Here is a 15,469-nt window from a genome sequence, read left to right as displayed (position 1 = left end):
GCTCCACTTGTTTGGACAGGTAGTGAGATGGTATACATTTGTAATGTCAGTACTGCGCAGTATTGTTAGGAAAACAAAGGTACTTTTAAGGGATTTATATTTGTATTGGTAAACATTAGAAATAACTTACAGTTTTAAGTGGATTTAATATAATGTTTCTGTGCCTCGAAGGATAAAACCTATAGATTGATTCATTCTGGACAAAGGTGTTTGTATGTGTAGGGGTTGGTTTCAATTCCAACTGTGTTTCTATTGGGCTTAGAGAGGGCTACAGTGTGAAGAATAGGCCAGTAGAGGTACGTGGTCATTACTTAGCAACTGGTTCCTTGCACAGTAGAGGAGCTTTTAAATTTTAGCTTAGGTAATTTGATTGCTGTTGGAAATGAGTAATGAGAGAGATGACAGCTAGGTTAGACGGGCAGCATTGTCGGCGCAGGCTGGGGGGCCGAAGGGCCTGATCCTGTGCTGTACTTTTCTTTGTTATAATATACTGTTGAACTTAAGTGGACCACACACTTCAATTACATCCAGAAAGTGGAGGTTCAAATGTGAGAAAACCCAAGGTTCAAGAATACATTGTCAAAAGGAGGTCAATCGGGTGATGCATCTGGCAAAGATACCCACTGTGCTTAAAAGAGGCTCAATGGACACTACATCAAAATGCTGCTTCACATCACAAACCGATTAATGAAAAGTATATGGTTGATTTGTTTTTCACAATAACTGAACAACTCCTGTATGGGGAGGTTATGTAAATTGCTCAGTGCTTTCATATTTCTATACATTGGTGTATATATAATTGTCACAAGAAGGAAAAATCTTTATAAATACTCACTTAATGAATCAGGCATACCCATTAATATATGTGCCAACATGGTGGAGCTACAACACAGGACTACTTGCATGCCAAACAACATGCAATGGAAGAGCTAAGCAATCTCATACCCAATGGATCAGATCCAAGCTCAGGGGTCCTACCACATCCAGTTGTGAATGGTGATGGGCAATTAAACAGCTAGAGGTTCCATAAATATCCGCATCCTCAAAAGATGGGGGAAGCACAGCGCATTCGAGCAAAAAAAAAAAACAAGGCTGAAGCATTTGCAACAATCTTCAGCCAGAAGTGCCAAGTAGATGATCCATCTCGGCCTCCTCAAAATACCCAGCATCACAGATGCCAGTTGTCAGACAATTAGATTCGCTCCATGTTATATCAAGAAACTGAGGTCACTGGATATCACAAAGGGTAAGGTTCCTGACAATATCTGGCAATTGTACTGAAGGCCTGTGCTCCAGAACTTGTTGTGCCCCTAAACAAGCTGCTCCAGTACAGCTACCCAGTAATGTGGAGAATTACCCAGACATGTCCTGCCCACAAAAACAGGACAAATCCAACCCAGCCAATTACCACCCCATGATCAGTAAAGTGGTGGAAAGGGATGTCACCAGTGCTATCAAGTTGCGCTTACTCAGCATTAACCTGCTCACAGACGCCCAGTTTGGATTCCGCAAATGCCAATTAGCACCCAACCTCATTACAGCCTTGGTTCAAACATGGAGGTGAGGCGAGAATGACTGCCCTTGGCATCAAGGCAGCATTTAACAATGTAACACCAAAACTGGAGTGATAGGGGCGCTCCACTAGTTGGAGTCATACCTAGCACAAAAGGACGGTGGCTGTGGGAGGCGAGGACATTACTGTAGGAATTCCTCAGGGTAGTGCCCTAGGCCCGGCCATCTTCAACTGCTTCATTAATGACCTTCCCTCCAATCAGAAGGGGGGATGTTTGGCAATGTTTAGCACTGTTCACAACTCCTAAAGTAGTCTGTGCCCAAATGCAGCAAGACCTGGACAACATTCAAGCATGGGCTGACAAGCAGCAAGCAACATTCATGACACACAAGTCCCAGGCAAATACCATTCCAACAAGAATACAACCATCTTCCTTGATATTCTTGGCATTACCATCGCAATAACCCCCACTAACATCCTGGGTGCTACCATTGACCAGAAACTGAACAGGACCAGCCTTTTAAGTATTACAACTACAACAGTAGGTCAGAGATTGGGAATTCTGCAGCGAATAACTCGCCTTCTGACTCCCCAAAGCCTGCCAACCATTCACAAGGCACAAGTCAGGAGTATGATGGAATACACTCTACTTGCCTGAAATGAGTTCAGCTTGGATAGATTCAGCTCAAAAATGAAAGGTCTTCAGTAACTAGGACAAAAGCATCCTGTGTGATTGGCACCCACTTTCACCATCCACTCTCTCCACCATCAACACACAGCGATAGCAGTGTGTATCATCTACAAGATGAATTGCAGCAGCCCACCAAGACTCTTTCAACAGCATCTTCCAGGAACTCCTTCTGTAACTGCACTGTGCATGTAACTACACCACACGGGCAACGATTCAAGGCAGCGGCTTACCACTTCAGTGGGTAATTAGGAATGAACAATAAATGCTGGCCTAGCCAACGATACCACATCCCATGGAAAAAATTTTTAAATCTCCAAACTCTTGCATCATGAGAGATTTAAAATGCCAGTACAATTACCAGATTTGAACCATGAGAAAAAAAGCAGATCATCCCCAAGATAAAAGCAAATTGCTGGGGATGCTGGAATCTGAAACAAAATACTGGACAATCTCTAAGTATCATCACGACCCAAAGTTGGCTCCCTTTGCTCGCCACAGATGCTGTCTGACCTGCTGAGATTGTCCAGTATTTTCGTTTTTTGTTTCAGATCATCTCCAACTCTTGCCACTAATAATTTAGCCCAATTCAGAGTCAAAAGTGATTTTGAACCACAAGATAATTATCTACTTAAATGCATTATATTTTAAAACACAAACATGGGAGGTATACTTCAAAAGTCACCCAAGAAGCAGCATAATCAGAATATTGATCCTTCAAATAGAGGGTACGGTTTTCAATTACAAGCCCTGGGGATCAACTTACTGTGGTCATTCCAATGGCATCTGGAGGTTGCACAGAGTTCATTTCTCCCACTGGCATGCTCACATGGCCCCGACCCTTCCTGATCCTTCTTCCTATGCACGTTATACTAGATGCTTCCTGTAACAGGCCATACGCAGCACGCTTGATAACATAGCCATTACAGTGTGGAGGTGTTGACCTACTTTCTATGGCGAACCCGCACCAAGCAACATGCACGTGGCCCTCAAATTGGTTGCATTTATCATAAAGATATAGAAAAAGTTTCCTGCTGATCTAGGATCATCATTTGTAGAACTGCTTATAGTGAGTTAGCCTAAGCTTTGTTGCGTGTTAAAAGACCCAAAAGCCAGATGAATCAACGTCAAGTTTTTAAAAGTCACCAAATTGAAGGTATTAAAAGTGAATAGTGCAATAATTTCATGCAAGGTTCATACACCTCTTTGGCTATCTTTTCAAATTAGCAAGATAGAGAAATGTAAATGCTAACGTCAAGCCAACACAAGACACCAAGATACCCATTTAAAGGATGGAAAGAACCAAGTTAATGAACCTCTTTAAAACGTTTCCAAAAGTTCAGAGGATGAGGCCACATAAGGACAATAATTAAAGGATTGTGACTATGTAAACCACAAGGGATTAAATTGGTACAGTACAAAAAACTTCTGACATGCAAATTAGAAGGACAGTTTTTTTGCAAATGTATTTATGGGGCCATAATCAAATCCCAACTGTAGGTTTCACCTATAAAATCTGGCAAATTTGAGGATCTATAATTTACCTAGTGTTTTAATTTGTAGGTCATAATTAACAAATTTTAGGAAAGGTGAGGAAGCACTTAGGGAAAAATCCCAAATGTGACAAATTGATGAAAATGTCACTTCTCACAGATGACCACTTTTGCATAAGTTCGCAAACGCAAATTTGTTTTAAACTTGCCCATTTTCAATAAGCTCTTTTTCTGCTTTGATGCATCGGGGTCCTTACGACTTACACAGCATTCAGGACTAAATATGGTTGTTGGAAGATTTGATTCTTTAGGTATGAGGCAAGGTTGAGAACCTTAGTTTGTTGAAAGTTAGGAGGCATTGAACTAGTATCAGAAAACATTTAAAAGGGAACAAATGTCTACATTTCTTTTAGGTTAACTTTGGGAAACATTTATCCTATATCAATCTCCAAGAGCCAAGATGACACCAATTATATTTTAAGTGAAAACAAATCAAAATTTTCTACAAATGCCACCCAAGTCACTTTCAAGAAGAGGAAAGTGTGTCTTTTTACCCCAGTCTGCTCAAGTCCTGTGCAGGATCTGGATATCTTCTTTCCCATCCAGGGATTGCACCCGTCAGTCTTACTCCGAAGCATTGCAAGTTCCTGTTCCCTCTCCTAGAAGCACAAGAGCCAGTCAGTCAATTCACCATCATACAGGAAACTAGTCATATGATCAGAAACTTTTCCTTCGCTATGGATGGCCAGCAAACCAATACTTCTGCAAATTAAAAATCAAGGCATGCTAAAAAGTAGATTTTCAGTGAGGCAAACATCTTGCGTTTCTTCAGGTTTGCTCCGGGAGCAAAACCCAAAAAAGCTTTTATCATGGGAACTTATTTGGGCCTGAAACCAAAGAAACTTGAAGCTACCTGGCATAAAGATAAAACAAATAATTTCATCTTAATGAGACAAAAGGATTAACACAATGAAGGCTATTGTCAGCTCCTATAGAACTATTTCCATCATCATTATACACAAAGGGTAGGTGTAAAATAATTAAAAAGAAATATGTCACACTATTTTAAATTCATGTTAGAAGCCCAAAGTAGCCGGCACCACACTAGAACAAGATTGATGGAAACTACCTTACTTTCTAGGAAAATTACAGCTCCACACAGCCTAAAAACAGTGGAAATCCTTTGAACAAAAATGCTCGCACAGCAATACATCCTGTTTTGAAGATAAAGATCAAGAATCTGGCCACAGGTGCATTTATGTAACACTGCATGAATCAAAGGGATTGGACTTTGCACGGCCGTTGTCATAATCAGTTCTCAGTGCAATGGGCTGGCTATGGTTCACTTCATCCAATCTGCTATCAGAATTAACTGTCAATTTAGTATTGCAGAGTTAGAAGACTGGACTTTTGGTTGCATGGTCCAACCAGTTTATTGCAGTACACAAACATTCAGAGCACTCACAGCTGTTGCTGTTGTAACAAAGCAAGAGCACAAAACCAATTTTATTAAAACATCTACAATAACTTACTCACTATTCGCATGATCCAAATGACAACATCGCCTGCAAGTTCACCCTGATGGTCATAGCACGTCTAACATATGGTATTCTTTTAATTTAGCAAAGATTTGAATTGCATTCCACATTTTGTTAATGCAGCATTTGGATTTCCTGATAACAAGATGTATTCATTTGAGTGACTCACAATGATTTCACAAAACCTGAACAATAATGAAAGGAGGAAAAGTATATGGATGTACTGTATAGTGCAAAGGAAATTCTACAAACAAAAAATAGCACAGATTGCTGAATGGGAAGGGGGACCTTGAGTAGCAGTGTTCGACATTCAGGTATACAGCCAAGATTAGACAGTTTTCTTACAGGAGCTTTTACTACTTAGCTTAAAACAGTACCTGATTATTTCAACACTGACATTTTGTTTTGCTCAGCTCCCAGCAGATGTCAGGAAGCTGGATGGGGAAGTTTCAGCCTCCGACCCTTCCACACATCAGCACTTGCATTTTCAAGTTTCTACACTTTCCTACCATCAGTCAGCTCAGCAAGCTTAAAGAAAACAAGTTAACAGATCACATGTCTGCTGGCAAGCACCAACTCACTTAACCTTTTCAGGGCTGTGGGGTTTCCTCAACTTGGGCCTGTTTATACAAAGTTCACCACATAAGCACACATTTCCACTTGCTACATGCACCATCACAAAAGAAGGCAGGATAACATAACAAACCTTTTCATCCAACATTCATGACTGAATGCAACAGGGAAAAAGAAGAAATGCTTCAAAGCGTAGGATAGGGCTGATGTGTCAGTGGAGAAAGAAAATTAAGGGAGGACATAGCTGCCAGGAGTGGAAACAAAAAAAAAGTTTACACTAGATATGGAAATGCTTAATTTGGACTTTTCAAATCGGTCATATACACCCACCAACCACTAACACAAAAGCGTAATGCTATTTGAACTTGGAAACATGACTTGTACTGCACATTCCCCATTGAAGTTTGCATATGACGGTCCAATTGATGTATTTGATGCTTTGTACAATAAATTAGCAACTGGTTTTAGATTGCGAATTAGCATTGTTGTTTTATATATTTGCAACACACGATTGCTTAATTCCTTTTGAGCAATGCTGTTTCAACTGTGAGGCTTATCATAGGTTTTAGGACTACATCAATAGTTTGGGGTTGTAACTTAAATTAGGGTAAATGAAAGGGGTCATGGGTTGTGAAGTCTGCTAAACAGTAAACCTGGGTGGTTTAATTTTGCATCAGGAGACAACTAGATTTTTTTTACAAAGTATATTTATTAAGATTTTACATTTTTGCAAAATAATGCAAAAAAAAAAAAATAATAAATAAAGTAGATAAGGAACAAACAGCTTAACATACACTAATAGAGAGGAGAGTAGGGCGGCACAGTTGTTTGCACTGCTGCTTCACGGCGCCGAAGACCCGAGTTCACTCCTGGCCCCGGATCACTGTCCACGTGGAATTTTCACATTCTCCCCATGCCTGAGTGGGTCTCACCCCCACAACCCAAAAATGTGCAGCGTAGGTGGATTGGCCATGCTAATTTGCCCATTAATTTGGGGGGGGGGGGGGGGAAAGAGAATTGGGTACTCTAAATTTTTTTTAAAATTAATAGAGAAGAACAACATACTGGCTCGATATAATAATTTAGACAGTTAGATTGGGAGCAGCACGGTGGCAGAGTGGTTAGCACTGACCCAGGTTCAATTCTGGCCTTGGGTGGGTGAATGTGTGGAGTTTGCACATTCTCCCAGTGTCTGCGTGGGTTTCTTCTGGGTGCTCCGGTTTCCTCCCACAGGCCAAAGATGTGGTTAGGTGGATTGGCCATGATAAATTGCCTCTTAGTGTCCAAAGGTGAGATGGGGTGATAGGGGTGGGATGGGGGAGTGGGCCTAGGTAGGGTGTTCTTTCAGAGAGTCGATGCAGACTTGATGGGCCCAATGGCTTCTTTCTGCACTGTAGGGATTCTATAGATATTTCCACAAACCAAGGAAGAAACAGGATGAAGCAACAAAAACATAATACCCTCCTTAGACATGTTTGCTCGTAATTACAGAAATTCAAGATAAATCTACTGCACTAATATACGGACATACGTCAATCTATCTCCCTCAACTCTCGCAGTACCAAAGGCACCAATAACATAGATGATACCAACCCCATTTTTACCCATGCAGGAACCAATCATGGATTCTTTTCACCCACCCTTACAAAAGGGCTGGTTTAACTCAGGAAGTGTTGGTTTATCTCAGTGGGCTAGACAGCTGGTTTGTGATGCAGAACAAGGCCAGCAACACGGGTTCAATTCCCTTACCCAAACAGGCGCCGGAATGTGGCGACTAGAGGCTTTTCACAGTAACTTCATACTTGTGCCAATAAAAAAAATTATAAAAGAAAGAAAATATGTAAAAACAACAGTTTTAAAGGAGAGTTAATATATACAACACAACACAATCCCAGTCTCACAGGACTCTGTACACCCCAGCCAGACCTGCATCTTTCCAACTACATCCAGTGCAGTGCACCGCCCCTTTATGAAAATAAAGGGATAAATGGAATGATTTCACCAACCCGAGCCAGGGGGCGTCCATTATCGAAAGACGAATAGTCAAGAATTGAACGTCTTGGGAGGAGGGCAGATTTTCTCCTCCTCGGAACAGGGGAATCTCACCTGAACCAAACAAGGATCAGTAACAGCACACTGCTCACCCAAATGGAGGGGAACAAAAAATAACTCTTTAAGGGAAGAACACCCAAACTGATCTAAAAAGGTACCACCTACCACTGTCCGAGGATCTCTCTTTAACAGACCAGCGAAGGATTAATAAACCCACCTCAGCATGCATCGCCACTCGTATCTCCCCATTCTAACAGCTCTAGACAAAAGAAAAGGCCCAGAAGAAAAATTCCAACCTCAAGTAAGAGTCAGAAGGAACCCAGTCCTCCCCAGGATACATAATCTGCCCAGGTCATAGAAGGAGAAGAGGCATGGATTCTTAAATTCAAAATAACGAAAATAAAAACACGATATGGTTACCTCTAACAGAGGGCTATCCTCAATCTCAGTAAAGACTTGCACCATCATCCAACTCCACCATCCATCCATCCATCACCAATCTCTATTCATCTTCTATTCATGGCTCTATTCATCTTCACTATAAATGACGCAAGGATGGAGGTGGGTGGGGATAGAATATTTTAGGGATTTGTTTGTTGGAGAGAAAAGTTTGCAGACCTAGAAGAGCGTACCAGATGCCGAAGTGGAATGGGTTCAGGTATTTGCAGGTTAAGGACTTCATGAGGAAGGAGCTGCCGTCATTTTGGATGCTGCCACCCTCGATGCTGCAGGATAAACTCCTGTCCAAGGATGAAATAGGGGAGGGCAAGGCTGCAATACACAAGGGGAGGTTTTGAAGAGAGAATGCTCCCATGAAGCGTTAGGTGCAAGTGGGAGGAGCTGGGGCACTGGAGCCTGCAGTATGGAGTGAAGCTTTGCAGATGGTTAATGCGTTCTTGTCATTTGCAAGACTAAGCCTCATCCAATTTAAAGTGGTGCACAGGGCCCACATGATGCTGTCCTGGATGAGTTAGCTCTTTTCATGTGTGGACTTTGTGCAGGGGGCGCCGTTAAATCATGCCCATATATTTTGGGCGTGTCGGAGGTGGAGGGGTTTTGGACAGGATTGGCAGACGTAACGTCAAAAATTTTGTCGATAGAGGTAGCCCGGGTTTAGAGGTGGTCGAGTATCGGAGTATCCAAGAGTACAAGTGGGGAGAGAATCCGACATGTTGGCCGTTGCCTCTGATAGCCCAGTGGCGGATTTGGTTATGCTGGCGGGACAGGGAGCTGCCGAGGGCTTGTGTGGGTGAGCGATTTGACAGAGTTTTTGCATTTGGAGAAGATCAATTTCGCTATTCGAGGTGTTCATCTAGGAGGTGGAAGGTGTTCATCAACTTCTTTAAGGAGTATGGAATTGCCGGTGTGTGGGGGGGGGGGGGGGGGGGGGGGGGGGGGGGGGGGGGGAGAAAGGGGAGATATGGTTTGTTTCCTGTTGACGTGGTTAGTCATGTATACATTTGAAAATGCCTCCCATCAAAAAGAAAATTGAAATAAGGAGGTGACAAAAAAGCACTCACCTCCAAGTCACAAGGGTTATAACAGTAACAAAAAAAACTATGAACAGACCACATTTCATAGAATCCTTCGGGCAGCACGGTAGCACAAGTGGCTAGCACTGTGGCTTGACAGCACCAGGGTCCCAGTTTTGATTCCCTGCTGGGTCACTGTCTGTGCAGTCTGCACGTTCTCCCCGTGTCTGCCTGGGTTCCCTCCAGGTGCTCCGGTTTCCTCCCACAGTCAAAATACATGCAGGTTAGGTCGATTGGCCATGCTAAATTGTCCTTAGTGTCCTAAAAGGTTAGGTGGGGTTATTGGACTACGGGGATAGGGTGGAAGTGAGGGCTTAAGTGGGTAGGTGCAGACTCAATTAGCCGAATGGCCTCCTTCTGCACTGTATGTTCTATGGTAGAAGAGGGCCATTTGGCCCATAGAGTCTGCACTGACCTTCTGAAAGAGCACTCTTGATGGGTCCACCTGCCCGCCCTATCCCTGTTGCCCCTTAAACTAACCGACACATCTTTGGATACCAAGGGGCAACTGAGCGTGGTCAATCCACTAAACCTACACATCTTTGGATGGTGGGAGGAAATCCAGGCAGACACAGGGAGAACATGCAGACTGCACACAGACAATCACCCAAGGCCGGAATGGAATCTGGGTCCCTGGCGCTGTGAGGCAGCAGTGCTGACCACGGTGCCACCGCACTGCCTCATTTCACTATCAACTCAATATGATTTTAGCTAGAACAGGATAATAAATTATGCTTGTCCTCTCGCCTCATATGCCCTTACGGGAGAAAAGACGACAATAAATAATCAAACAACAACATAATCACAAGAGAGTAACATTCAGGATTATAGAAGAAATGCATGATAATTACACCATGTATGTTGCCCGAGAAGGCAGAAGCCAAGACAGGATCAACGGACACTCCTTTCTCAAGGGTTCCAAAGGAGAAAGCACCTTCACTTCCATCATGCTGCTGCTCCAGCACCCAAGCAACCCACAGCCTGGGGAGGAGGAAGAGAAGAGATGACTCGATCCACTTGGCCACCTCCAACCTCTCACGACGAGCATAGAGAATAGGATAATATAGGAGCAGTAGTTAGGGGGCACAACCGAGCCCAGGCCTCGAAGATCAGATCAGATCAGACCGGGCTCACAGCCATACTTTGACCAGCCCCTAACCACCCCCCCCCCCCCCCACCAACCCTTCAGGGTGACTAACACACCATGGTCGCAGGATCTCAAAGTTTTGAAGACAGGCCCTCATCATTTTTTTCCTTCTTTTATTTCCTTTTCTTTTCATGTACTTAATGATCTATTGCGGTGCTCGCAGAAAAATACTTTTCACTATACCTTGGTACACGTAACAATAAACAAATCCAAACAAATCATCAGGGAAGTGCTCTTCTGAATGCAAGAATTCTTATGCACCTCCACCATTCTCCCAAGGATACCTCGCAAATCTTTACGGTATGTTCTAAAGACCGGCAACACAGAACAGAGATCTTCATCCAGACCAACATTCTCAATGTCAGCCATCATCAAGATGCACACTGCACCGCCGAGGGCAAAGGCAAAAGCCGGAAACACCTCCACTGCAAGCTGGGCCCCACCCCAGTCTACTCTGGCCGTCCCGGACATGGAATTTATGGCACAGACAGGCCCTTCAGCCCAAACTGGTCCATGCCAACCAAAAAGCCCAGCTAAGCTAACCCCGTTTGCCTGCATTTGACCCATATCCCTCCACCTTTCCTGTCCATGTATCTGTCCAAATGCCTTTTAATTATTGTCAGTGTCTCTGCCTCAACCACTTCCTCCAGCAGCTCATTCCACATACGCACCAATCTTTGTATAAAAAAGTTGCTCCTCAGATTCCCATTAATTCTTTCCCCTCTTAACTTAACCTATGCCCTCTAGTTCTCGATTTCCCAACCCTGAGAAAAGGCAGAGTGCATTCAACCTCCAATCTCTCCCTATAACTCAGTCCCTCGAGTCCTGGCAACATCCTTGTAAATCTCTTCTGCACTCGCTCCAGTTTAATAACATCTTTCCTATAGCCAAGGCAAGCGAAACTGAACAGAATACTCCAGGTGCGGCCTCACCAATATCCTGTACAACTGCAACATAACTTCCCAACTTCTATACTCCATGCCCTGACTGTTGAAGGTCTGCATGCCAAAAGCTTTCTTCACTGCCCTAACTGACTCCACCTTTAGAGAACCATGCACCTGAACCAAGTTCCCTCTGTTCCATGATACTCCCCAAGGTCCTACCATTCAACGTGAAAGTCCTACCTTGATTTGACTTTCCAAAATGCAACACCTCACACTTCTGTATTGAATCCATTTGCCATTTCTCGGCCCACTTCCCTAGCTGATCAAGATCCTACTGCAATTTTTGATCACCTTTCTCAGTCTACAATAGCACCTATTTCTGTGTCATCTGCAAACTTACTGATCATGCCTTGTACATGCGCATCCAAATCGTTGATATAGATAACAAAACAACAATGGGCCCAGCACTGACCCCTGAGGCACACCACTCGTCACAGGCCTCCAGTCCAACAAGCATCCTTCCACCATTACCCTCTGCTTCCTACCATCTAGCCAATTGTATAGCCAATTTGCCAACTCTCCCTGGATTATTTCCTGGCCACACCTGGAGTATTCTGTTCAGTTTTGCTTGCCTTGGCTATAGGAAAGATGTTATTAAACTGGAGCTACTGCAGAAGAGATTTACAAGGATGTTGCCAGGACTCCCATGTGACTAACCTTTCAGAGAAGCCTACCATGTGGAACTTTATCAAAGGCCTTACTGAAGTCCATATAGACTACATCTACCGCCCTGCCCTTATCAACCTTCTTGGTCACTTCAAATAACATGCAAAAGTAATGCTGACTACTCCTAATCAAACCGAGTCTTTCCAAATACCTATAGATCATATCCCTTAGAATCCTCTCTAGTAACTTACCCACCACAGATGTTAGGCTTACCGGTCTATAATTCCCAGGTTTTTCTTTGCAGCCCTTCTTAAATAAGGGCACATTTGCTACCCTCCAGTCTTCTGGTACCTCACCCATGGCTAACAATGATCAAATATCTCAGCCAGGGCTCCCACAATTTCTTCTCTAACCTCATGCAGTGTTCTTGGATATGCTTGGTCACGGCCAGATTTATCCACCTACATACATTTTAATACTTCCATCACCTCCTCTACTGCAATGTGAACTGTCCCCAATATATTGCCACTAACCTCCCCAGGTTCCCAAGTCTTCATGTCTTTCTCCATGGTAAACAGAGGAGAAATATCCATTGAGAACATTGCCAATCTCCTGCGGGTCCACACAGGTGTCCACTTTGGTCCTGGTGGGGTCCGTTCTCTCTCTAGTTATCCTTTTGCCCTCCTAATTTCCTTCTCGAGTATACTCCTGTATCCCCTGTGCACTTGCAGAGTATCCCTCGATTCCAGCTGCTTGTATCGGAGCTATGCCTCCTTAATCGTGGTCAAAACCTCAATATGTTTTGTCATCCAGGGTCAAATGAGGATTTTCTATAGTTTATCTTGGTTCCTCTTTGCAAACCATCACTCAGGATCCTCCAGGACCATAGCACCAAGACATATATCCCAAGAAAAAAGACAAATAGGAAATGTGCATCAGGATAAAATAAAGGATTAAATGATGAGCAGAGCCAGAGTTTGCAAAAATGTAGCCAGCTGTGCTCACATCACTTAACTCCTCGACCAGATTGTTTTATTGAGATGGAGGAATAAGTTATTTACACTTGGGACAATGACAGCCTGTCCTAAATCTAGCATGGTCAGACCCTATGTCTCATGCCCAGAGAAGTGATATTGATATCATTTTGTAAACTGGTTGTGCTGGAACCTATCCCATTACGTCCAGGATGAAAGGGATTTGGGACCAGAGATAATGAATTAATGCTTCTATCTGGATACAAAGCTATGTATTTCCAGTTGCTGTGTGGAAAGAGGATAAGAAATCCATTTAGAGATTAGGTAACAGGCTTCCCTATTAATCCAGAAAAATCACACAAAGGGTTGTGGCAGTTTGGTCTTGGTAGTCTGCAGCCAACTGAGATGTACACAGCAAGAAAAACCTACAATTAGCAGACCTACACCAGCAATTGCTGAGCCTATTTTTCACCATACCAAATGCAGCTGGGAGCGGAGTCCATGAGTTGAGACCAAAACATTTTCCTCGCCTGAAGCTAGAGCTGAAATCTACAGTGCAGTCCTTACCAAGAAAGACAGTTTTGTGATTAGAGGCTACGCATATGGGAAAGTAGAAAGGAAGCGACCCACCGAAGCAACAGAAGTGTTTGCCATGAGACTTATAATTTTGAGCAGTGACAAGAAACTGTTTATTTCTATTGCCCACACAAGAAATGTGTTCAGTCAGTAGTGTTTCTACTCATTTGATACAGTGTGGTGCTGTAAAATGTGAAATCTTGATGTACCATCCTTTTAATAACTGGAAGTTCAAATTTCTAAGTTATCGTTCTCTGCTGAGGCAATTAACAATACTCCTTCTGCTGACATGGCTTACCCATTCAAAATAATTTTTGAAAACTACATCAGAGGAAAAGGCCATTTGGCTAATCACGTCCACCAGCTCTTGGTCCGGGACCATTTGTAAGAGTCCTTCCTGTTGATTTCCTTTGTTCCGATTTCTTTGATATTATATTTGGTCTGTGGACCCATAAATCTGGACGCGCCTTTAAGCAGAACTTAGCTGAAGCAGCTCAAGAGAGTGTGTTCTACGTTTTGTATTTTGGAGAGGAGAAACAGACTCATCAGCACCGAATGAATCTCAGGAATCTGTTTAGTAGGAAGTCTGTTCGATTGGCCAGTGACAGTGTTCTACCTGACAATCAGATATTGGTTCCTGGACTTCCGGTGATGGCCATGGAAGAGTAGGTCGCACATTTGATAGCTCCCGCCTGTGACGGACGTTTGGACATTTTCCCCGATTTTTTCCGGATTTTATGGGACAAATCGGTGAAGAGTGAGACAGTGAGGAGAAATCCCCCTCCGGTGGATGGAGAATTGGACCCGAAGTGGCCATGTGAGAAGACAAACTCCTCAAAGGAAGACGCGAGCAGAGCCGGCAATGCGGGAAAGCATGGCGGAGAGCAAGGGCCGCAGGGGGATGGCACAGTGGTCGATGTGGCAGCTGGTGGAGTTTTTTGAAGATTGCTTCGCCAAGCTGAAGGAGGACACGCTGGACCCGATTATGGCTTTGATTGATCAAGTTGTGCAGAATCAAGAGACCCATGGGAAAGTGATCCAGGAGGTGGAGAAAAAGGTGTCTGAGCATGAGGAGTGCATAACCATGCTGGAGACCAAGGTGGAGATGATGAACGACCGCCAAAAAAGAATGCAGGAGAAGCTGGAGAACAGGTCCAGGAGGCAGAATCTTAGAATTATCGGCCTCCCTGAAGGCAGTGAGGGATCGGATGTGAGGACTTATGTGACGGACATGTTGGAGAATTGATGGGGGCTGAAGCGTTCACTCGGCCCCTGGAAGTGGATAGAGCGCACAGAGCCCTCGCAAAGAAGCCCCGAGCAAACGAGCCGCTAAGGGCGATGGTGGTACGCTTTCCCCGATTCCTGGACAAGGAACACGTTCTCCGGTGGGTCAAAAAGGAACGGAGCAGCAAGTGGGAGAATGTGAGCTGCGCATTTATCAGGACCTGGGTGCGGATCTGGCCGAGAGGCAAGCTGGGTTTAATTGGGCAAAAAAACGGCCCTCTTTAAAAAGGGGGCGAAGTTTGGGACGCTGTACCCAGCCCGTCTGTGGGTCACACATGAGGAACGGGACTTCTACTTTGAAACACCAAAGTATGAAATGAAATGAAAATCACTTATTGTTACAAGTAGGCTTCAAATGAAGTTACTGTGAAAAGCCCCTAGTATGGACTTTTATTAAAGAAAATAGGCTGGAGGCAAATTAAAAGACACTGAAGCCTTGGAGACGTACTGTGGCAGCGATTTGTTTTGCTGGGTTGTATAAGTACAAGTAGTGCCATGTGTAATAAGGGGCTGTTTGGAAGGCTAAAGGTAACTTTGTCCTGCAGGGAG

The 15,469-nt window shown here is 43.8% G+C and overlaps 1 protein-coding gene across 5 annotated transcripts in view; it reads right to left on the bottom strand.

Moving 5' to 3' along the window:
• LOC140430827 (anillin-like) overlaps nt 1–15,469 on the bottom strand; it is a 131,072-nt gene that overhangs the window by 71,980 nt on the left and 43,623 nt on the right. For 3 of the 5 annotated variants that reach the window (XM_072518549.1, XM_072518550.1, XM_072518552.1), the window contains exons 7-8: nt 4,249–4,353; nt 2,968–3,084 (exon numbers count right to left, since the gene is read on the bottom strand). In XM_072518549.1, coding sequence (XP_072374650.1) covers nt 2,968–3,084; nt 4,249–4,353 — 222 coding nt within the window. The remainder of the gene's footprint in view (nt 1–2,967; nt 3,085–4,248; nt 4,354–15,469) is intronic. The other 2 variants (XM_072518551.1, XM_072518553.1) reach the window with 1 other exon arrangement.

The sequence above is a fragment of the Scyliorhinus torazame genome, chromosome 10 (assembly GCF_047496885.1).
Source record: "Scyliorhinus torazame isolate Kashiwa2021f chromosome 10, sScyTor2.1, whole genome shotgun sequence".
NCBI lineage: Eukaryota > Metazoa > Chordata > Chondrichthyes > Carcharhiniformes > Scyliorhinidae > Scyliorhinus > Scyliorhinus torazame.
The sequence above is the reverse complement of the archived record's forward strand: the minus strand, read 5'-3'. Positions and strand labels throughout refer to the sequence as shown.